We start from the raw sequence: 21,952 nt of genomic DNA on the forward strand, positions 1-21,952 counted from the left end.
CATGCTTTCGAGCTCGAGATGCTTGGACTTGGTGGGGTTAGCTCCAGAGCGGCGCTAGGGCTGCTAGCGCAACTGCACGCCAAGGCTGGACCTGAGGAACTTCTGGAGATTTCTTTGACGCGACACAACTTCACTCACCCTCGCGCCGACGCTCCCCACAAAACCGCACGCCTATCCGTCTCCCGGCCCCCGCGATCGCAAATATGGACGGCGAAAAGTACAGCCCAAGCTTGATTCGCCTCTGGAGGGTCTGGCGCACCGCAAAGGAGATGATGAACGACCGGGTAGGTTGCGCCGCGAGCAATACCCAAGTGCACGCTGACTCTATCAAAAGGGCTACATGGTGGTGGAGGATGATATGACAATGTCGCTTGATGAGTTCTCGCGGCGCTATGCGCGCGAAGACGGAGAGCCTGAGTATGCATCGCCGCATTCTCACCTCTAGGCAGTACTGACCACGTCCAGCCGCTCGCGCCTCAACTTTTCCTGCCAACCCTCTGAAGAAATGCTCGCAAAGTACACGGATGCCCCGACAAAGAAGAACCCCAACCCCCTCCCCAGCATCGGCACCATCTGGGTCGAGTTCAACGCCGACGAGAACGTTGGTATGAAGCAACTGCGCGAGTACATGGCACATCTTGTCAACGGCTCCTTCCACTCCGGAATCATGGTCACCGTAAAGCCCATGACGGGCATGGCTATTCGGCTGCTCCGCGGTGCCACGAGCATCACCGACGGACCAAAGGGTGGCGTAGAGGTCTTTGTCGAGCAGGATCTGTTGGTCAACATTACAAAGCACGAGCTGGTACCCAAGCACGTGCTGCTGAGCGACGAAGAGAAGCAACAGCTGCTACAGCGATACCGATTGAAGCAGACACAATTGCCCAGAATCCAATCCACGGACCCGGTCGCAAAGTACCTGGGCTTGAGGAGAGGCGCTGTTGTCAAGATTATCCGAAAATCTGAGACAGCAGGTCGATATGCCAGTTACCGATGGGTCATATAGAAAGAAAAAGGGTCATGAAGGCGCGAGCAATCGACACGAGGTGCTGCATTCGGCGAGGCGTTTGGCGAAACAGACTGGGTTTGCTTTTTTATCTCTCTCTTCCCACATCATCTGCGAAAGACGAAAAGTCCAATGAAAGTAATTCTCTTTCCGCAACTCCTACGCGTGTGTCATGGAGGAAAATCCAAAGGAAAAAAAAACTAATTTTACACTTTAAGCACTTGTCATACCTCATCCGCACGTCATCGCACCAAGCATCCGCATCCGTCCATCCATCCATTCCATCACACCGCTTGCGTGTGCATACACCCCTTCCAATCCCCCCCTCCTTCCGTCCCTCAACCTTCCCATCCAAGTAACTCTCGTCAAAAACCATCAATTCCTGCGCTTGACTACTGTCTTGATCGGTGAGCCCGTGAATGCATGAACCAGGCACACATACACGCACCCCCCCACCCCCCACTCCACCTCTCACTCTCTCTCACACACCCCCAAACTACTAAACAACCATATCCGTCACTCCAACTGCCTCACCGGCCATGCAGCATAATCCCCTTCTGGCTACCTGCTAAGCCCGACGCGGTAAGCAGCGCGCTGGCCTGGCCCACAGCGACATGGGTTGCTTGACCGTTTGGTCCGGGTACAAGAGCCGTGGATTTTATGCGCATGCGCGACGCGCTGTTCCCGGAAACCTGTGTGTGGGGAGGGGGGTTTTTTCAAGTTTTTGACCTGCGAGTGGGAGCAGAAAGCGTGGCATCGAGGGATGGAAGCGCTGTTAGTGGTGCTGGATTGGGGAAAAGCAAGGGGGGTTGCATTGCATGTGTGTTGTGAGGTGCTGGTGCTGCTTACTTACAGCTTACTTACTTTATCCAAGTTACTTACTTACCGCTTATGCTGCTGATCTGCCGCGGAACCGGACGAACCATGATTACTTGTCTTGCGATGCTTTTCTCCTTCTTCATGTTGTGATTACTTGGTGGATGTTTTTCCGGATTGGGAAATTGGTCGTTGGATATTTTTTGTGGGGGTTCATGCTGACGGGGTGCGTGAACTTTATTGTGCCTTTGGCCCCCCCTGCGCGCTTGGTGGCTACCTGGTGAGTTTATGGGGATATTGCTTGCTGAGAACAAATTAGGTAAATGGTCATGATTGGTTAGTTTGGGAAGGTAGGTAGAATTTTAATTCGGGTATCATGCTTAGCTATTGAGACGGCTTCTTATATAAACAGGTGTAGGCGTGTGAACGAAAGTAACTTGACATGACAGAAGCTTCAAGATTCATTGCAGATCATTTTACGAACTAGCGAAAGGTCCTTGATACATGCTTACGTCTATGCCCATACTTACTGCCCCTATCACTCGTCTTCATCATAATCTCGCTCAAAGGTCTCGGAGAAGCTGATTAGAGAAGTAAACTTCTCAGGCGTTTCCCCAATATCCAAGGCTTTCCGCTTAGAGACATCAACCAACCAGGACCGTGGCACCAGCATCATCTCGCCCTTTCTATTTCTTACTAGCCTTGTCCTCTCCTTTTTTGAAGAAGAGGAGCCTGCCATCTGGGTCGTTGCGTTCATAGTAGTGATGGCATCGCTACGTCTTTGGTGATGCTCGAGAATGTCCACATCAATTGTGCGTTGAGCAATGACATGATAGATGTAGACTTTCTTCTCTTGGCCGTATCGGCGGCTCCGTGCAATGGCCTGCGCCATAGTAGAGTCGTACTCGCATTGTGATCTTGCAAGGAGGGGCGACACAAAGATGATGTGGTTAGCGTTTGTGAGATTTCTGTAACGAGGCGGTTAGAGTAAGTTGTGCATGAACAAAGAGAAGACTTACGCGCCAGCTGCAAATTCGCTGCCAAGATTCAGAACCAACAACTTCTTCTTCATCTTTGTGTTGTTGGATTTGAACTCTTCTATAACCTGTGCAGATCGCTTGTTGCGGCTGGGCAAGAGGTAGGGTATGTTGGCGTGTTTGAAAACCTGCTCGAGGATGCTGATAATCTCTTCATTCGGTGCGAATACAATGGCTTGGTCGGATTTTGGCATGTTATTTATAATGCTGATGACCGCATCGAGCTTCCTCCCAGAGCTTTGCCCAGTGGTCTGACCTTCATCGGAGCCTAGGTCTGCCATGCGGATCAGGTTCGTATCGGTCGCATAAGCAGCACACCCCGGATGTACGCAACGTTCATCATCAAGCCTGGATTCCAGACAGACCATGCAAGCAGTATGCCCGCAATAGGGTATCAAGTACAGTTGGCTTTGCTCCACAGTACCAGCACAACTGGGTGAACTGCATTGAGAGTGATTTCCTTGGCTAGGCATTTGGGTTTGCAGATATTTCCGGATTGACTGGACAAATCGTTGCGATCTCATTCTTTGAGCGAACTCGAGCGACACCTCTCGTAGCTGAGAAAGTCGCTGCTTGCTTAGTCTTGATCGCTGTTCCTTCTTCGCTGTAACCAGCTCTGGAAAACCTAACGCAGGTGATGCATTTGCCTTGGCGAGCATGTTCCGAACCACAGTGCTGGCCTCTTCATCACCAAGCCAGTTGAACATACTGATATCTTTCTTGAAGTGATTGTAAAGATCAGTAATCCTTTGTTCGGCACTTGGTTTGCTGTTGGTCTCATCAAGTCGCCTCTTCTCGCCTTGCATCAAGTGGTCAAGGCCTGATAATAGTTGAACCAGCTCAGACTCTGTATTCTGCAACTGCTGAGATCTCTTGTTCATCAGAAGTTCGAGACCTGATTCGTCATCTCCAGTCTCGAAAAGCAGGGCTGACTTTAAGAGAGCGTCTTCAGCACTTGCGGAATTGTCTAGGCTCTCATTAAGCCTGCTCGCCCTATCAGCGTTGTTTTTCTTGGTTTTCTTTATTTGCATTCGTTGAGAAATTAAATGCTGAGAGAGCTCTACATAGACGGCATAGTGCGCAGCGTCTAGGCTTACTGGTGCAAGGTTTTCAACACAAGGAATGTGCTGAAGCTCGGCTTCGTTTTGTCGCACAAAGTCGTCAAGAAACCGCTGGGCTCGCATGTGGCGCGCCTCGTGCCACTGTCTAGACATAACTTCTGTCTGGGAAATGAAGCTTTCGAGATCGGTCTGATCTATGTTTGCGGATCTCTCGGTGGATCCAGTCACTGCGCTGCCGCCAGGACAATATCGACCTAGGCTGATACCAAGGAAGCTTGCGATTTGGTTGACATCGGAGAAGTTTGCCAATGCTGGCGTTCCAGAAAGAAGCCAACGTTTGTATGCAGCGATATGCTTGATTGAAGTCGCAATGATGCTCATCTCAGTCTTCTTTGTATCGCTGAGGTAGTGGTACTCGTCCACGACAATTCTGTTGAACTGGAAAAGATGAAGCAAAGGGAGCAAGCGCGAATCAGACCTAGTTTTTTCTTTCAGCAGCTCTGGGGCTTTTGGGATGCACTCAGTCGACTGTATAGTGCTGAATGACTGGTAAGCGCTACCGTGCCGAACCTTCAATGGTAGCGTAGCCATGAACTCGGGCTGCTGAAGGCGCTCATTCATGAGTTCCTTTGTGACTCTTTGAAGTTCCAGGTAGCCATGACTCTTGTATACGCTTAGTTGACTTGGAATCTCCTTTGAGGCTCGCTTCATCCACGCCTCAACGCCGCGCCGGCTAGCCATACTGGGCTCGGGCAAAGCGACGACATGCGCTAGTTCTGATAGATATTCTTCTTGTGCAAATAGCGTCCAGGAGACCACGACGACTCTACTTGCCAAAAGCTCCTCGATACTGAGCTCTCCAATATCGGCATGATTCTCTATTACCAGAACGTTGTACGATTTGAATTGATCTGCAGGCAAGAACTTTTCCAATTGAGAACGCCATTGCTGAGCGATATGTGGCGGGCACACAACTAGCGTTGCAACCGAGTCGAGAAGACCGGGAATTCTCGTCGCTTTTGAAGATTGGTTGCTTTGAAGGATAGCCTCGGTTGTCTTAGTATCAAATTCGTTTTGGATGAGTCCTATCGTGGCGACAGTCTTGCCAAATGACGGTTGATCGGCGAGCACACCTCCGCGAACCAACCGCTCCGTCTCTGCCTGGGCTTCGACTCTCCAACCTAACCCTTCATGGATCGCTTCTTCTGTTTCTATGAGGGCTACTTTTCTTCCCACTTCCTGTTCAGTCATCCATTGCAGAGACCTAAGCTGGACGCCGCGCAAGTAGGTTGGAGCAACACCATTGGTTTTGCTAGCGTCGTTTGCATTACTCTGCAATTTGAACTTTGCAAAGGTTTGGCAAGGTGAGTTACTGTGGTTTGTGACTAACCTCCAAGATGTTTTCACAGCTTGTTCCATGCCAGAAAGTCTTCTCCGAGCACGATGTACCAGAGACATTACGTTCAGTGCGACTTGGAGGCGTGTACCCGATGCACTGCTTGAAGTTTCTAGGTGGAATACTGGCGGACGTTGTTTGATCGCACGCTCAAATGTAGCTGCAGCTCGACGGTCCTCATGAGCCGTAGCGACACCTTTTGCGTTCACACTCCAGTTCAACTTTGGATAAGGAGGTGCGCAGGGGCATTCGCCAGTATCTTTTGAATCAATTAGCTGCCAGGAAAAGCATGCTGGTAATGACCTGGGTCGCTCTAAAATCCAAGAAGCCTTCTGGACAGCCACTGAAGGGTGTACAACAACATCCAAGAATATAAGTGCATGTGAGCATTCTGGAATACAGCTGTCTCCCAAAGATTGTTCGTCAAGAAAACCCACGTCCAAAGAGACACGGGCTGGTCGCAGCTCTAGCGTAGCAGGAAGCCAAATGTCAGCAATCGATGCATTGACAGTGTGAGATCCTTGGCCAATGTGCCAGGGCCTCCAGGAAGGATTTAAAGAAGCAGGAGTGATCCGGCTGTCATTGAAGTGCTTTTTGCTGTGATCTCGACTGAATACGAAGCTATCATGGTCCGCGGTTCCTATCGGGTCTGGATCGAGAAACAAGAACATGCAATCATCTGCCAATTTCTTGTACAAGCTGCTGGAAGCTGTTCCGCAATGTGGCAGATGCTCATATTTTCCCGTAATAGCGCTTGGTTCAAGAGCGCTGCTCTGGACTTCAAGGAAAGCTGGCACTGTTTCTTCTTTGTAGTCTTGTAGACCAAGTCTATTCCTCCATGAAGGCAGTCTCTCGTTCGAGCCACTTATTCGTAGTTCAACCTCTTTCGAGCAGGGGAAGCGTGCCTTCCAGTCTACATCAAACAGCGATCTGCTGACAATGCCGTGTGCTATCGGGGACTTGAGGAAGCTGCGCAAAGGGCTGTCTCCAGGAAGATCGGGAGGGCATCTGAGAAAAACAAACCATTCGAGTTTTCGACCAACTCTCAGTTCCACTGAAGCAAGAGGAGCAGCATATGTAATCCTCCAATACTGGTGCTCCCGAATGAAATTCTTGATGCAAAAATGCCGTGACAAATTCTGAGCCTCGCACAACAGCTGAAGATAAGAGCTCAGGATGGGATCCGAAGCTGGCACTTCGCAGGCAAGACGATGAATTGGATAAAGCTCAAATCGAAGCCGCTCAGGCAATTCAGGCCGCCAACGGTTAATGAAATCATGCGGCGATCGTTTTCGAGAGTCACTCAGCACAGTCTCTTCATAGACATGCTTAGGGTTACCGGCACATGATGTGCAAGCAGAGTGTCCACATTCTGAGCATATACGAATCCCGGATCGAGTTGTGAGATGCTTTCCTTCGCAAATGCACATTTGCTCACTGAGTTTGGCATCTCGCCTGAGTTCTTTCAGATCCAGTTGGTATCTTCGCGGCTTTAATCTCGTTTTCCGCATAGACTTGGGCTGCATAACCACCGGGACTTGTGTAACGGCAGTCTCGCCCACAGACGCTTCATGTTGAATCATCAAAGACCCCGGCCGAAAAGCTTTAGAGCCACTGATTAGTGCTGAAATCAATGAAGCTCCAATGACAGTGGTCGACATGGCATTTCCGGCTAGATTTTGAAGGTCTCTCTGAGTCTCATTGGCGAGTATGAGGTTGGAAAGAGGCATGCCCTGGAGAACTAGAAGCTCGCTACCGTTTAACGTGCGTTGGCGATTGCTTGCGAAGTCCTGCCCGCTAGGCGTCAAGCAAGGGGCAATGCCCAGTTCTGCTCTGAATCGGTCGACGTTTTGACTCACGTCCCAGAGCGACATTTTGTACAATGAATCATAGCCCTTTTGTGCATTTTCAAGATGAGCAATATCGATGGCATCATGAACTCTAGATGATTGAGAATTGTAGAACTTTCGATCGGCGAAATCTGGTGGCCTAAAGCTATAGTTAGTGAATGCTTTATGACCACAAGTCTGCTGATGACTTACATGACTGTTCCATTCGGATTCCGTCGGCTCACAGGACTCAAAATACCGAGCCTTTTTTCCGAGCGGATGTGGTCATTTCTGAGCTTGCAGAGCGCCCAGTCAACTTCAGACTTGGGTGCACTGTACCCACTGGCTTCCGTTAAGGATTGTGGAAGGAATTCTTCGTATGGGCTGCTGCACTGTCTCTGCAACTTCTGCAATATATCCTTCCAGTGACCCACGGCATGATCGACGCCCTCGCCAAAGAGACTGCGCTCTATAGCCACCATATACATACGCTCTCTCGTTTGAGGTAGGTAGTAGTTTTTCGTGTCGCAGAACACCCAAGCAGCTTCGTAGCCGATTTCACCGAATCTTAAGACGACATCGTCCCATGTCGCCTTTTCTGACTTGACGTTTTCAAGTAGAACGAGACTTGGGCGGAAGCGCTTCACATATGTGTACACAGCCATCCACGTGTCGCCCGACTCGCCACCTTCTTCTAGTGTCTTTCCTTGATTGTTCAGTCTTGAGAGGTCTTTGCACACGAAACCAGCAATGAGTATATCTATTAATGTCGGTATGTCTACTTCCGCGCCATATGCCGTCGTAGCTGTGGTTGCACAATCGCGCAGAAAGTCTCTCACATCCCTGAATAGAATCTTGGGGTGGAAGTTGCGTTCGATAAAAGCCTGCTTAATGACTTCGATCTCGGCAGAAAATTCTTGCTGGAATTTTATCGGAGGGTGACCTTTCTTCTCGAGGGCTAAAAGGTATGTCAGCTAGAGCAATGATTAGGAAAGTGACCCGCTAACCTTTAGATATCAAATCAAGGGCTAACAGAGGTGCTTCTGTGCCAGAGCACATAGTAGCTATCCTAATTGGTCTTCCTTTGAGATGGTCGATTGACGCGAGGAGACCCAATTCTACAGCTTTTTCAGCCATATGAGATATGCATGCTTCGATGCTTGAGAGTGGTGGGAGAGTCAAGTCCACGCCTCTTTTAGCACGTGTCGATTCTCCAGTCTTTTTCAATTTGCCGGACCCACACGCGGGAGCGTTGGCTCGTGTGGCTAGAGATTCTCTACGCAGCACTGAACTATCATTCCGACACTCCTTCTGGTGATCTCTGATGCAACGCATGCACCGATCCTCGCCTACTTTCGTGAAGCATACGTAAACGGCATTGCCTCCAACAGTAAGGCAATACGAGCAGCATCCTGTGGACGTTGCTCGATTAGACTCTTCATTCGTTGATCGAGAGCTTACTGCTATGCTATCTTGGGAAAGACCTGTAGCATCTGTGAGGCTATTAGCATCTATATGATATACAAGAGTCATGCTGTGTCGGTAGACAACATACCATTGATATCTAGGGCCGTCTGTGTCTGACGAGCTCCACTGCTATCAGTGCGAGTTCCAGCTGATTCAGGATGCTCAACTGGCGGTGTGCTGGCGTTCGGGCAATATGGAGTTACTGCAATAGTATCACCATCCCAACCAGGAATAGGACAATCGTCGGTCACGCGTCTCCGCTTGCGTGTGTTGGTGGATGCCATGAAGATAAGGTAGATCGGGTGTCGGCAAAGAGAGAGGCACTCTCAGGCATGAACCGAGACGACTATAAGTAAAGTTTTTTTGTGCTTGTAAAACATTATGTGAAGGCGCGGTCTAGCAAACTAAAAAAACAGTACGCGTTGCGGTGCAAACGACGACGCGTTTGCGTGAACGGAGCGTGAGCAATTGGATAAGGCATGACGCCATTGCGCAGTGGCCACGCACAAACGGGCTCAAAACACGAGCAGTCAATCATGGCTTAGTGAAAGAAGTAAAAGTAATGCTCTACCATTAGACTGGTAGGTAGTTGGAGGAGGTTGTGCTGCAGACCGCTTGGAGTATATTTAGCCGCATGGAGTGGATACCTTACCATGGTGGGGAAGGTACAGGGCTGGACACGGCAAGTGCAGCCTTCTCAGCTTGTTTCTTTTGCACGCCCTACGGATAACATCGATCGTCCGCCATCGTTTCCGAGCTAGATGAAGTATAAGTACCACTTGCATCAACTGAGATAGATTCCGGTGTTTCCTCCAAGCATAGTTCAGCAAAAGGTATCATGTCTAGCCACGTAGCAGCTCCAGGAAACCAAGCCAATACCTTTGAAGACCTCACCGGTATTTCAACTTCGGCTTTTAGCAATCCATATGATGCATTGATTTCAGCATGCGAAGATGACCCGGTAAGAGGCTGCTATAGCTGAAGCGCCGGCATACTAATTGAATCTCGTAGGCACGAATTCAAGAAAAGTACCAGTTACATCGAACTACAAGGAACGCCCAGCAAAAGGCCAAAATCCTTCATGATGACTTTACGGGTGTCAGCATAGATCCCATTCTCTTGCGATTGCACGATCCTTCCGTCGAACCCGGCTTTGAGGACCCCCGCCATTGCTTTGTCTTCTGGGGGCGACCAACGCAGAAGGTCAAGGACATGATACATCGAGTGCAGCAAGAGCTACTTACCGTTGCACCTAGTAAGTGACGCCTGGCAATCAGTGGTGAAAAACGCTGACAGAAGGAGACCTCTGGCTCATGCCACAGGACAAACTCCATATCACCGCATTGGAAGTGACGCACTCCAAGACTGCTCCGGAGATCCAGAAGATGGTCGACGGAGTGCGAGACAAGGTCCCAGCCATTACCGACTATACGTATACTCATCGCACACGCCTAATCAAGCCTTTGATAGGCTATGATGCCTCAGCACTGGCTCTAAGCTTTGTGCCTGCCGCCGGAGAAGGATTGAGTTCAGGCCGTACCCTAGAGGATGATAAGTTTACCTATCATCACCTTCGCCGGGACCTCTTTTCCCTCTGTCGCGATGCAGGACTCCAGGTTGAGTCTCGCTATGTCGTACCGTCAAGCCATCTGACAATCGGCCGCTTCATCAATTCCAAGGACTTTGAAGGCGACCAGGGAGCGCTTGGTCCAGAAAAGATGAAAGCTTTGATGAACAAAATTGAGGAAACAAATGGATGGCTTGAGAAGGAGTTTTGGCCGGAGCACAACGACGGCAAGATACCAGAAGGAGGAGAGTTTAATGTGGGGCAGGAGACGGGTCTGCACTGCCGCACGGGTACCCTTTGGTATGGTGGTGGGGAGCCAGTGCACCAAGGCAAAGGCTACTGAAGTCTGGTTGAAGTACGACAAGATCAGGACGACAATGCGGCCGCGACCCTGTGAAGCGAAAATCCGGTCTCCGCATGGCACAGCCGACTTCAGATTCGATATAATTAGTAGTGTGTCAATGCAACTATTTCGGAATGCATGTGCTGGCTTTGCGACTGGGCTTCAAGCTGATGAGGCCAGCAATCTGAAACAGGAACCTGGGAAACGGTATCATCGACGGGGCAGCCTGGAAAGATGGCAACACGATGCAGAGTTTCTCTCATAACGAGGAAAACGCCTAACAACCGGTCCGAACGTGGAGTCAATAAATGCAACAATGCGATATTGCAAGACATGCTGCTGGCCGCAGGGCGAAATGACGAAGCAGTGGCCGCTGCACCGCCTCATCCAGGCAGTCATGATCCTTATGCCTCTTGTACCACGGCAAGCTCTTCTCCTCGCCACCACTTTCGCATTATGGAGTGCCGTCGTGCAGGCTGATTTCGCGTGTCCTGCTTGTAGCACCGCCCCCGCCGCGGAGCCTTGGTTGGCCCAGAGCGTCGCATTTACGCCCCCATTGTCGCTCTACGCGCCGAAGCCATCTCCCGCACGGCGCCATGACTAGGATCGTGCAGCAATTGTGCAGACTGCACGACTGCGCCGCAAGATCTACCGTGGACATGTACCGCCAATTCATATTCACCACATTCTAAGGCTATGCATCATTATTCTCCCTCCTTCGCAGAGTCTGTCCCTGCAGATTATCGACTTGACCTGGAACAATGGTGACGCTCCCGAATCCATCGCCTATTTTCCAATCCACGCATTCATTCTCAACGGAAGCAAAGAGGTCTCTAGAGACTGAATCGACGCTTCCTGGGATCAAGCGTGGCATCGCTATTGGGGTAGCGTGCTCCGTATCGGTTGTTCTCATTGCCATACTCGCTTTCTGTGCTATCAAACGAAGGAATCGCGTTCTCGCCGGTGAACAACAACAACCCAGCACACCAAAAGCCGAGGACGTGGAAGCACAGCCTGAAGCCCAGGAAAAGACGTGGTGGACAAAAGCTCGCCCGCCATCCCCACCACCAGCAATCGCGCTGCCGCCGCAACCGCCCGTCGAAGTCGATGCTCATATAATCTACGAACTCGACGCAGGATACACACCCGAGCTGCATGGCGATACCTGTCCGCAAGAAGTCGAAGCATGTGACGAGAATCACGGTGCACCCGAAGTAGCGGAAGACCCGCATTGGCAGAAGCCCAAGCAATGGCCAGGGGAGAATATCGCATCCAAGCCGGATCCAAAAATATCTGATGACGCGGTCACGCGATGATGTTGACCATTCTTAATGATTCAATACCTGCGACTCCTCACGGTCACGATTCAATACAGTATTTCTGCGCTTGTTATCAGAGCTATCTCGCCGGGACCGTCGTCGATACTTGCACATGCAAATGCTCGTTTTCCATTCAGACGCTCGTCTAGAGCGCGTAATGAGCCCGACCAAAACAACATCTGGATACTACTCGCACACGCTGCAAAGACATCTCTACACGCCAAACCAATTTCTTCTGAATTAATCGGCTGTCGGCCTCTTCCGAAGCTACACAAGGAGATTCGTTATAATTGTAATATTCACCCCTACGTACGAAATGGCCCTGCATCCCGTTGCTACCAGTCATATTTTTTGCCAGCCACCCTTGGGGAATCATTGTCGTGCTTGTCGTCATTTTCATCAATCGGCGGATCCAGAAAGAGGCGCTCTCGATTTTTCTTCTCCAGGTACCTCGCCATAACATTCGAGCCTTCGAGTTCAGCAACAGAATGCGGTTCACTGATCATTTCCGCCGGACTCCTGCGCCCCGCAAGCTCGGAAAATCGCCTTCCTCGAGCTGCGCAAGTCTCCATCTCCGGCACTCCAACAGGCCCAAAGTCCATGTCATCTGAGTCCATGCCTTTTTGACCAGCTTCCATGTCGCTATGCTTGGTACCCGGCCAGAAGGCAGCCGAGTCATTGCCCGCTCCGAATTTAGACCTTTTTCTGCGTTGCATAAAGAACCGTATGGCGAGGGCAATGAAGAGCACGGCGACAGCGACTGCAATACCAATTCCTGCGCTTTCTCCTGGGCCCAAAGGCCGCGAGCCTTTTGGGGGCTTCGCGGCTGTAAGTGTCTGCAGTGGAACGTTGCTGGATGAAGTGGCGGTAGGCAGAGCTGAAGAGCTGGAGGCGGTAGCTGATTCATGTGGTTTGGGGGGTTTCGGTGGTGAAGGGCCGTCGTCGTCTCTTGCGATCACAGCCCGAATCCAGTGGTCAACATCTGCGCCAGTCGACATGGCAGCGAATACAACGAAGCGATAACAGTCCACGTAGATAAAGCGCAGCCGTGTTCTCCGACTGCAAACAGATAATAGATTATAGGGAGTTGAACGTTGCTTGTGTGTTGTTGAGCAGCCTCGAGCTGGGAGTCACTTTGATACTCAGGGCGGGCCCCACAACCTTAATGCCCTTTTCTTAAAAACCAGAATAGCCTCTTTACCCCACCTCGAGCAGTCAATGACAGTGCATCAGAACATACACAAGAGTCAATGTCTGCCCGAGTATGCTCCATGGCACCCCTGCGCTCACGCATCGGCAACATGGCGGCATCCAATGGCCCGATCCAACTTATCATGTATCGCGCATCGTATCGGCGGACACAGCCCCCTCTCCACCCTATCTGTTGCGAATCAAACGCCTTGGCAGGCCAAACCACTGTGCGGGTAAGGGCGGAATGACATGTCGGAGCAGCTCCGGCCAAGGTACTTTGCGGGCCTGCGTGCCGAGAGGTTACGCGGCGGCCGGGGCTTCGCGGTTGTGACTGAGAAAGCCAAGAAGCAGGCCGCCACGCCAGCTAAGCAGCTATATGTCGAATATGGGAATTGATTTCCATCACCGCCATAGTCGAGGCCGGTGGAGATTTCAAATCGCCGCGGTGTTATTCATGGCGGCCTCATTCTGGGGCGTCTTGGTCGTGAAGCCAGTGGATGTGGCTCGGCGGTACTCTCACGCGATACCTACTTTGTACAGTACGCTGGGCGTGCGGAGAAGAAGAACGTGTAGTGTGTGACGTAGAGATCTACATGTATTAGGTTTGTGCCAAGGGTATGCGCCAGCTCAGGGCGAGGTGTACTCGTATCATGTATCGGTGTGAAAGAAGGCGTGGCGTGAGACCGCGCCATATGCATCAGGACAGCGCTCTAGGCCGAGAGGAGCAGACTTCGCCGTTTGGGTCAGGTACAAAGCGCAAGAAGGGCGATGCGGGATGGTTAACGTTGAGTAATGTATGGACGATCGCGTGCCTGACCGGGGAAGACGTTGAGCGGTGGTCTGTGCTGGCGGAGAGGTGGAGGTGGAGGTGGAGGTGGAGGTGGAAGTGGGGGCGGGCTAGCCCGCTGCCACTGCCGTACTTACTGTCGCAGTTGTTTCTTCAGCCACCTGCATCATGTCCGACCTTGTCAGTGCTCATTAATGTCTTTGTTTCTCGCCCAAAATCCTTGGTTGCATTGCCAATCTTGCTGTCGATACCCGCCACGGTGTCTGTCTGGTATGCGATCCAAATCGATGTTCGGGCATGCCGCCGCTCATCCAGCATCCGCTTACGCCCGGCAGCTCTGCTGATACATCCCATATGGTCTGGGCAAATACTGAATCGCCGAGTAAATCGCTGGTGTCTAAGAGACGTTATGAGGCCACTAGACGGATCGAAAGTAGGGTTACCCCGCGGTATCTCGAAATAGGCGCCACTCGTCGCAAAACATGCACGAATGCGGCTTGCGCGACCACAGTGCCGAAGCTAGACACGACTTACGCCACAGAGAGCCCCATTGGGTCCCTGCAGTTCATTTATGGCCATGCTTACCGTCTCGGGAATGCCAATTGACGTTCTTCTGCGGCACATGCAACTAGCGCTGCAGTGTCAGCGGCGATGACAAGGCGTCTGGGAAGGATATGCTTGGTATCCAGGTCACAGGAATCCTGATACCGCCAGAAGTCGTTTCGCCATCTCATGCGACATCGCACAGTCCGTCGTGCAAGCGAATTCTTGTTTTCGTGGCGGTTTATCGTGGTAGAACAGCGGAGGCACCATGGTGCTGGATGCCATCTAAAAATGACGGCAAAAGCGACCAGGGAAACCATATCAATTACGCCCTGTATTACGCACTAATTGCACATGGGGCCGCCTTTGTACTACTATGTCAGACGTACTCCCGACCTTACATTGACTCGAGCGCCCGTGAGCTTCTACGCACTGATATCGGCAGTAGGCTTTCCCGTTGTTCTACCTTATCCACCGGAACTGAGTCTGAGCCCTTACAGGATGTCGACGCAGCAGCCTGGAGAAAACATTGTACTATTTGGTGGCTTCAAAGTCGATGTCAGTCAGTTCAATCTCAACGATCGCTCCTCCAACGTAGCCGGCGTCAAGATACCTTGCGTAATATTTATTATCCTGGTAGTCTTGACCGTAGCTTTGCGCACGTTTGCGCGGGCTAAATATGTTGGTCATATTTTCGCAGACGACGGTGAGTGCTGCATGACATCTCGAAATTTCTATTGATATCGTATAGTCCTCATCATTTCCGCGGCTGCTTTTACAGTAGCTTTGGCTTCAACGTGTATTGCCGGTAAGCAATGTATGCTAAAGGCTGCGGAATAATCCTGAACACTGTACTAGCAACCCGCCATGGGCTCGGTCAGCATGTCTGGCTTCTCCCTATGCCGACGCTCTTTGAGACCATTAAGAGCTGTATCCTGGTATGCGACACACCCCAGATCTCAGGCGCTTGTTTTGAAAAGTTGGCCGCTCAAAATCATCGACTGGAGTAGCCCGATAATCTCCTATTCCGAACGAAGCTTTTAATTCCTTCAAGATGGCTAACCAAATACAGTACCTCTATGTTTGCCAGATTTTGTACACTTTTGCGATTGCGTTGACCAAAATCGCAATCATATCGTCCTACCTTCGCTTCATACAAGATCGATCATTTCACATGGCAATGTATGCGACGTCGGTTTTCATTGCAGGACTATGGGTCACAGGCAAGGCGCATTGAAATGTCCATCATCGAGTTCAAGCTAATCTACCTAGGTGTTTTCGTCACCATATTCCAATGCCGTCCTTTGTCTGGAGCGTGGAACTTCACCATCAATCGGAAGTGTATTGACTACATTAATTATCTGTACGCGAGTTCAGCAGTCAACGTGATCACTGATATCGTTCTTTGCGTACTTCCTCTACCTCACTTCTGGAGGTTGAACATGCCCCTGAAACAACGCATCATTCTGTGTGTGCTGTTGGCGGGAGGTGCCAGGTATGTAATCTCACTATTTTAGTCCAACGTATGCTGAGCATGAGCAGTGCCTGCGTAGTGGGGATCGTCCGCATCGGATATCTGCATCACTTGAGAGTATTGGATACTACTTGTAAGGGGTTTTTGTTATTGTAGTTTGTATTGAAGCGTTTGGGAAACTGTGCAGGATACCTCTTGACGTGTCCCCGGACACGTGTCTCAGCATCTCCCAACAAGATGCAGTCCGTCCAAAAGATGACGAGAGAAATAGCTGATACGACCTACATGCAGATCGGAGCGTACCGTGCCTCATCTTATCCCTAGGCGAGTGTAGCCTGGGTATCATATCCGTCAGCATTCCAGCTCTCCGACCCATAGCACCACGAGTCTTCCCCCCTACTATACCACGCAGCTCCTCGTCATCATCACGACCGCAAACATGGCACGTACGTCTTACTATTATATCGTCCATTCAGAATAGAGCACATCTCGAGTCTGAAAGCAAGCAAGATTTGTCAATGTCTGAGTCATCGGGCTCATGAGGGTCATAATCTGACATTACTGGCTTATCCTGCAGAAATACGAAGTATAGTATAACCAGATCAAACAGTAGAGAGATGCCAACATTTCCAGCCGCAGATCAGCTCCAACTACTAGCATTGAAGAAACCTATTCTGGGGACCTGTTCTGTAGCTCTCTATTTTACTGTTCTGCTAACTAGCCTTAGGCAACATTTTGAAGCTGCGGCTAGAAACAAGCGATATCCTTGGTGAAAGGGGGCCTTAAACTATAGAGCCAGGCTGTGTTGTGCTAGCGCGTCACCAATAGAAGAGAATTTGCTTACTGCTGACATGGCCCTCTCTTTTCCTCTTTCAGCTCTGTTTTCGAAACCGATCTTGCCCTATCCAGATGGATCCGGTACAATTAGTCACAACTTCTGACTTCATTCATCTCCGCCAGATATACAGCACACGATCGAGACCCGCACTCAAGTACACAGTGCCCATTCAGGCCACGAAGAATGCTCGGGTTAAGATCTAGAAGCTATCTGGGCAGAAGTTCCAAGCTTCACTTGTGGGTCTGGGGGGCTTGTCCAGCTGAAGCCAGCTGCAAGCCAAGAAGCACGCTCCAATCGTACGACTTATCCTGATTGGCCGCGCGAATGCAGCAATCTGTACAAACATCGCGAGATCAGATAGCGCGAGTATAGCGCGCAGGTGTTGCGGCTGGGTAAAGTAAACTCTGCTGCGGCTCGTACTCGGTCACCGGTTATACACTTGAAATACGGGTAAAACCACTACTAGTATGTATATTGAGAGATACAAAAGGCGAAGGACTTCAAGATTCCTTCCCCGCAAATCATTCCGCATTACCTGTTCGTCTTGCACGCGTCTCGCCATAAACAAGAGAGAAAAAAACACGGAAACAACACGACTCCGGATACGAACGAACTCAAACCCCTTACATACGCTCAACTACGATAACGACGTACAACTAAGGACGAAAACAAACTCCATCAGTTGTTCATTCGGCTCCTCCAAAAAAGAAAATGAGACTCTCGGCTCTCACGCCCCTTATCCTCGCGACCCTCATCCACGCAAAGCCAGCACCCGCCGCAGGACCCCATCAAACCGACACAGTCCCGCAATGCCACGACGCAGTAGCGATCCGCGCCGCCAACGCCCCGCACGCATATCTCGCCGAGCGCGCCAACAGCAACAACAAGAAAAAGAAGAAGAAGAAGAACAGCAAGCCTAAAAAGCCAAAAGGCGTAAACATCACGGATACGGATAACATAGCTTCATCGTTTTCTGCGGGCTCCAGCCGTACGCTGCAGGTTGGTGCTGCGGTGGGGTTGGGCGTGTTGGAGATGGTCAGGTTGTGGGGGTAGATTGGGTGAGAGTGATGATTGGTGGATGTTTGAGTTGGTTCTTTGGAATAAAAAAAAAGAGAAAAAAAATGAAACTGGGCTTGCGTGGGTACATGTGTGCGTGATGGATGTTTTGTCCATGAAGCGTTTTAGCGTTTGGGACGGACAGTGTTATATCTGTTTTTCTTTTTTCTTTTCCAAGGCGAGGGGATGCGGCTTGCGTGGATCTCGATGAAGCGGACTTTTCTTTGCGCTGTTGTCTGTTTCATTCTCATATAACATTCTTTTCTCTCGTTTATCTGATTCGATTCGACTCGATCGTTTGCTACATCAATATGTAGCATCGAGCCTCTAGTCTCAGCAAATATCAACATGTGCCGATACCCAAGTCCCCCTTCATTACTTGTACTCTTGTAAACACGAGTTTGTCTACTCCTTTTGCTCCAACGTAAGCCAATTGGCATGTCCTGCTTCTTTCGTACGTCGCTCGTAAGAATTTGTATAGAGGCATGTGTAGTATTCAGACGGATACTCTGGAGTAAATTCACTGTGTAGTGTGGCACGTTGGGATTCTTACGAGAAAAGTCCTAGCTTAGTACACGACTTGATGATGGTGCCGATCCGATTGGTCAACCAAGAGACAATGGGACCTGGAAGGATGGTTAGCGCTTGTATGGCTAGCCATACTATATGATTGGAGCACAGGGATATACATTCCGGTCTGCTGGTTGATAGTTTACTCTTCCCCAGATTGCCATGGTGCTTTTTGTGAGCATGTGATCGCATAAAATGCTAGCTTTGTTCATTCTTCACTGTTGGAGGGCATTCACGTCATGTAATTCGGAAGCCGTTGTGGTATGAAGAGGTAAGACATTAACATTGGTATCTGCCGATCGAATGATGATGAAGAAAAGAAAAGAAAACTCAACGCCATGCAATGCATCCATGCTCCCCTAAACGTTGCGCTATGCGAACACTTTTTTGTTTGTTCAATCTGAACAATGCGGGTCATGCGTTGACACATGTTTAACTTAGAGGAATTTGTTGACAATCTTCTTCCATCCACTTGCCGAGTGCTCTTCCCACGTCTCAGACAGCTCGTCTTCAAACTTTCCGGTGAGGAGATCGGCCTCGGCGGGCTTGATGAACTTGCTCCTGGTGGTGACCTTGTGGCCGATGTAGAGAACAGCGAAGAGGATTAGACTGATGTATGCGATGAAGAAGTCCTCAGTGCTCCAGGGAACGAAAGCTGTGAAACCTTGAGTGATGGTGATGATGGCACAGAAGGTAACACCGTAGATGGCAAGAGGACGGCCTCCCCACGACTTGAATGGAAGGGTGTCGCGGTCAATGTTCTGGGCCTTGAGGGCGCGCATAAAGGCGATGTGGCAGATCAAGACACATGTCCAGGCGATGAAACCGGCAACCGAGACGATGTTGAGGAGCCAGTTGAAGGCCTGCTCACCGTTGGAGCTGAGGTTCATGTAGGCTAGTAGACCCATGGCGCCTGTGACGGCAGTAGCCCAGTATGGGACTCCGCGTTTGCTAGTGGCTTTGAGGAATGCGGGTGCACACTTCTCCTCGGCAAGACCAACGAGAATACGGCTTCCGGAGTAAACATTGGAGCTAGCAGCGGAAAGGACGACAGTGAGCAGAATGGCGTTGAAGATGTCGGGAAGGGCGGATACACCGGCGAGCTGGAAGGCGATGACCATGGGCGAGGAGCCAGCGTTGGTGTCACCAATCTGAAGGGCTTCGTTGTCGTATGGAACCAAGATGCCGACAAAGAAAATGGTAAAGACGAAAAGGATGAAGATGCTCCAGAAGGTCTTGCGAATGGCTCGAGGCATGGTCACACGCGGGTTGGCCGACTCTCCTGCACCAATAGCGCAGAGCTCGGTACCCTGGAAGGCAAAACCAGCCTGGATGAGGACAGCCCAGAAGCCAACAAACTTGGCAACAGCTCCATCAGCAAGGTAGGGGGCAAAAGCGCCAGGCGAGTCCCAGTACTTGAAGCCAATGTAGCCTTGGTTACCGACACCAGCGTTCATGCAGATGGCGTAAATCCAGAAGCCGACCAGAGCCACAACTTTGATGAGAGCAAACCAAAACTCAAACTCTCCAAAGATGTCGACAGGGAGGAAGTTCACAGCCGTGATTGGGACCCAGAAGATGGTGATGAAGATTCCAATGCTGAGGTCCGAGTTCCACCATTGGATGATGAGACCGGCGGCAGTGAGTTCGAGCGCGTATGTGATGGACCAGGAAAACCAGTAGATCCATCCCATGGAGAAACCGAGCGAGGGGTCGACGAATCGAGCAGCATACTGCGTGAAGGCACCGGAAATAGGGAGGTAGGTAGCCATTTCAGCCAAGCTGAGCATGACAGAGTAGACCAAGGTACCGACAAACACATAAGCCAGCAGCGCTCCAGCAGGGCCAGCGGTAGCAATTGAGCCTCCGCTAGCAATGAAGACACCCGTGCCTACTGTTCCACCAATGGCGACGAACTGCAAGTGTCGAGACGACAGCTTGCGCTGCAATTCCTCCTTGGGCGGCGCGGCCTGCTTCTCGAGATCGCTCCCTGAATGAGAGACCGACTTCTCCGATCGCTGGTCCATCTTGGGCGTTATTTGGTCCGCAGCGGATGCCATGTTGTTAATGCGTCAGGGGTGGACCCGGCGGTAGGGCTTGACGTTGAAAGACGACAACAACAACAACGAGAGAAGTGCAACAAGTTTCGATGAGTATGGGGCGCGAAGAAGCCAGGGCCACAGACAATATTTCAATCAAAACGAGCAGCCACCGCCAGCGGAGTCATGGTGCCATAGTCCCTGTCCCGTCCATGTTAGCCGTCGGCATACTCCACGCTCTGGATGGCGAGTCGACTGTCCGAATTTTCACAGCAGGTCCACATGGCGGGTGAGGAGGACGGAATGCCGCGCAAGATTCAGGAGTTGGACCGTGACGGTAGCATGATTGAAATTTTCAGAGGCGGCTATGAGCGGGTCCACGCCGCATGTTGGCGGGTGGCTTGCACGCGATGGTCGAGGTCCGATGCTTATCGGCGGATTTAACACCAGAAATGTGTCGCGGCCAGCTCCCGACGGTTCCCAGCAGAAAAAAATCTGCAGCTTAGTTGTATCATTACTGGGGATTGCGGTGGCGGCTGAATGGCTTCGGGAATAGCGTGAGGGCCGGGCCATCATCGGATGACGGGCTTGGCGCGCGGCACGACTCAGATGCAACACTATTGGACATGAAGTTTGACTCCATCACGATATTTTCAGGGTGCGGGTGATCGCTCCAATTGACTCGACCCCAGAGAAGAGGGTTGCATGAAATTTCTTCTCTTTCTTCCAAACTCTTTTTTTTCGCGGAAAGCAAAGGATGTCGGTGATCCCGATGCGACAGTAACCTTGTCAGGTGACCGGCACGCCTAAATGCCCGATTTCAGACGATGACTGTCACCGAAAGTATATCAGAGATTGAAGCAATAGGATGACCAAAGATTAATCAGAAAAATATTGATGAAGAGCGCAAGTCGCAACCACATGGCCATCTACAAGGAGCCGTACTAGAGCTGTTTACCTCGTAAGTGATTGAAATCTCAACTTCTATAATTGGAAATTTCCACCTCCAGCATCCTCTGATGCCCTGAAATCCGGAGTACCTGCATTCAATTGGTCATAGATGGGCAGTAGTACAGACTAGACCCCAGATTCCACAGCCTTATGCACTCCGGAGCGTATGGTGCGACTGGTGCACTGAGCCATGGTTCAGAGCCGAACGGTCGCCGAACCTGTCAGGGCCCAGTATGGGGATTTCTTGGTATTTTCAAGCGATATGGAGAGATCTGGGGTTGATGCACTAGCCCTGCCAACTAAATTCTTTCCGTTCTTGTGCCTGGCTACGTACATGTCCTGTCATTCCCACTTTCTCACGGCGTAATGTAATTTTAGCACGCACTCCCCTATTGCAGAATCACTGACACCTCTCGTGCTTTTTTTTCTTCTTTTGGTAATTCACAAGTGTCTGCTTCACACGGTAGCCTCTGGACCAAAATATACAACCACTTGGATGGTGTGACCGTGTAGTTCTTACACGCCATTCCCAGGGTTGTTCACCCCCTTTTCAATGCAGTTCCTTGCCTATTGATTTTCTATTCGGAAGTCTCACTCAAATCAACCAAAAAAATTATACAGAATCTTCTTAGGCACTTGGTCCTGACGTGATCATTGGCCAT

The 21,952-nt window shown here is 50.6% G+C and overlaps 8 protein-coding genes across 8 annotated transcripts; 5 read left to right on the plus strand and 3 right to left on the minus strand.

Annotated features, from left to right (window-relative positions):
• The first annotated feature begins 141 nt into the window (after positions 1 to 141).
• On the plus strand, positions 142 to 1,328 carry SETTUDRAFT_163689 (uncharacterized protein). Its single transcript, XM_008029215.1, has 3 exons — positions 142 to 284; positions 335 to 417; positions 466 to 1,328. The coding sequence occupies exons 1-3, from the start codon at positions 204 to 206 to the stop codon at positions 1,004 to 1,006; spliced, it is 705 nt and encodes a 234-aa protein (XP_008027406.1). The 5' UTR covers positions 142 to 203; the 3' UTR covers positions 1,007 to 1,328.
• A 939-nt stretch (positions 1,329 to 2,267) lies between these two features.
• On the minus strand, positions 2,268 to 8,896 carry SETTUDRAFT_171898 (uncharacterized protein; the record flags this gene model as incomplete). The annotated part of the gene is made up of 5 exons (XM_008029216.1): positions 2,268 to 2,790; positions 2,842 to 7,305; positions 7,359 to 8,103; positions 8,153 to 8,356; positions 8,701 to 8,896. 5 exons carry the CDS (start codon positions 8,894 to 8,896, stop codon positions 2,361 to 2,363), a joined length of 6,039 nt encoding a protein of 2,012 aa, XP_008027407.1. The 3' UTR covers positions 2,268 to 2,360.
• A 494-nt stretch (positions 8,897 to 9,390) lies between these two features.
• SETTUDRAFT_171899 (uncharacterized protein) lies at positions 9,391 to 10,522 on the plus strand (the record flags this gene model as incomplete). The annotated part of the gene is made up of 3 exons (XM_008029217.1): positions 9,391 to 9,573; positions 9,624 to 9,867; positions 9,915 to 10,522. Exons 1-3 carry the CDS (start codon positions 9,451 to 9,453, stop codon positions 10,520 to 10,522), a joined length of 975 nt encoding a protein of 324 aa, XP_008027408.1. The 5' UTR covers positions 9,391 to 9,450.
• Positions 10,523 to 11,283: 761 nt separating this feature from the next.
• SETTUDRAFT_32127 (uncharacterized protein) lies at positions 11,284 to 11,838 on the plus strand (the record flags this gene model as incomplete). The annotated part of the gene is made up of 1 exon (XM_008028814.1): positions 11,284 to 11,838. The coding sequence occupies one exon, from the start codon at positions 11,284 to 11,286 to the stop codon at positions 11,836 to 11,838; it is 555 nt and encodes a 184-aa protein (XP_008027005.1).
• A 338-nt stretch (positions 11,839 to 12,176) lies between these two features.
• SETTUDRAFT_20401 (uncharacterized protein) lies at positions 12,177 to 12,839 on the minus strand (the record flags this gene model as incomplete). The annotated part of the gene is made up of 1 exon (XM_008028700.1): positions 12,177 to 12,839. One exon carries the CDS (start codon positions 12,837 to 12,839, stop codon positions 12,177 to 12,179), a length of 663 nt encoding a protein of 220 aa, XP_008026891.1.
• Positions 12,840 to 14,863: 2,024 nt separating this feature from the next.
• SETTUDRAFT_90611 (uncharacterized protein) lies at positions 14,864 to 16,378 on the plus strand (the record flags this gene model as incomplete). Its single annotated transcript, XM_008029218.1, has 7 exons — positions 14,864 to 15,068; positions 15,114 to 15,170; positions 15,221 to 15,300; positions 15,435 to 15,578; positions 15,622 to 15,857; positions 15,905 to 15,969; positions 16,128 to 16,378. 7 exons carry the CDS (start codon positions 14,864 to 14,866, stop codon positions 16,376 to 16,378), a joined length of 1,038 nt encoding a protein of 345 aa, XP_008027409.1.
• Positions 16,379 to 17,385: 1,007 nt separating this feature from the next.
• SETTUDRAFT_154506 (uncharacterized protein) lies at positions 17,386 to 17,727 on the plus strand (the record flags this gene model as incomplete). The annotated part of the gene is made up of 1 exon (XM_008029219.1): positions 17,386 to 17,727. The coding sequence occupies one exon, from the start codon at positions 17,386 to 17,388 to the stop codon at positions 17,725 to 17,727; it is 342 nt and encodes a 113-aa protein (XP_008027410.1).
• An 841-nt stretch (positions 17,728 to 18,568) lies between these two features.
• On the minus strand, positions 18,569 to 20,443 carry SETTUDRAFT_163693 (uncharacterized protein). The gene has a single exon (XM_008029220.1). It carries the CDS (start codon positions 20,358 to 20,360, stop codon positions 18,738 to 18,740), a length of 1,623 nt encoding a protein of 540 aa, XP_008027411.1. The 5' UTR covers positions 20,361 to 20,443; the 3' UTR covers positions 18,569 to 18,737.
• Positions 20,444 to 21,952: the final 1,509 nt, after the last annotated feature.

This window comes from Exserohilum turcica, assembly GCF_000359705.1.
Source record: "Exserohilum turcica Et28A unplaced genomic scaffold SETTUscaffold_3, whole genome shotgun sequence".
NCBI classification, from domain to species: Eukaryota; Fungi; Ascomycota; class Dothideomycetes; order Pleosporales; family Pleosporaceae; genus Exserohilum; species Exserohilum turcicum.

What these genes read in the sequence shown, in the direction of transcription:
- SETTUDRAFT_163689 (XM_008029215.1), top strand. Translation starts at nt 204, where the DNA reads ATGGACGGCGAAAAGTACAGCCCAAGCTTGATTCGCCTCTGGAGGGTC. An exon ending in AGGAGATGATGAACGACCGG is followed by an intron (nt 285 to 334) that starts GTAGGTTGCGCC and finishes CTCTATCAAAAG; the next exon opens with GGCTACATGGTGGTGGAGGA. An exon ending in CGCGAAGACGGAGAGCCTGA is followed by an intron (nt 418 to 465) that starts GTATGCATCGCC and finishes GACCACGTCCAG; the next exon opens with CCGCTCGCGCCTCAACTTTT.
- SETTUDRAFT_163693 (XM_008029220.1), bottom strand. Translation starts at nt 20,360, where the DNA reads ATGGCATCCGCTGCGGACCAAATAACGCCCAAGATGGACCAGCGATCG.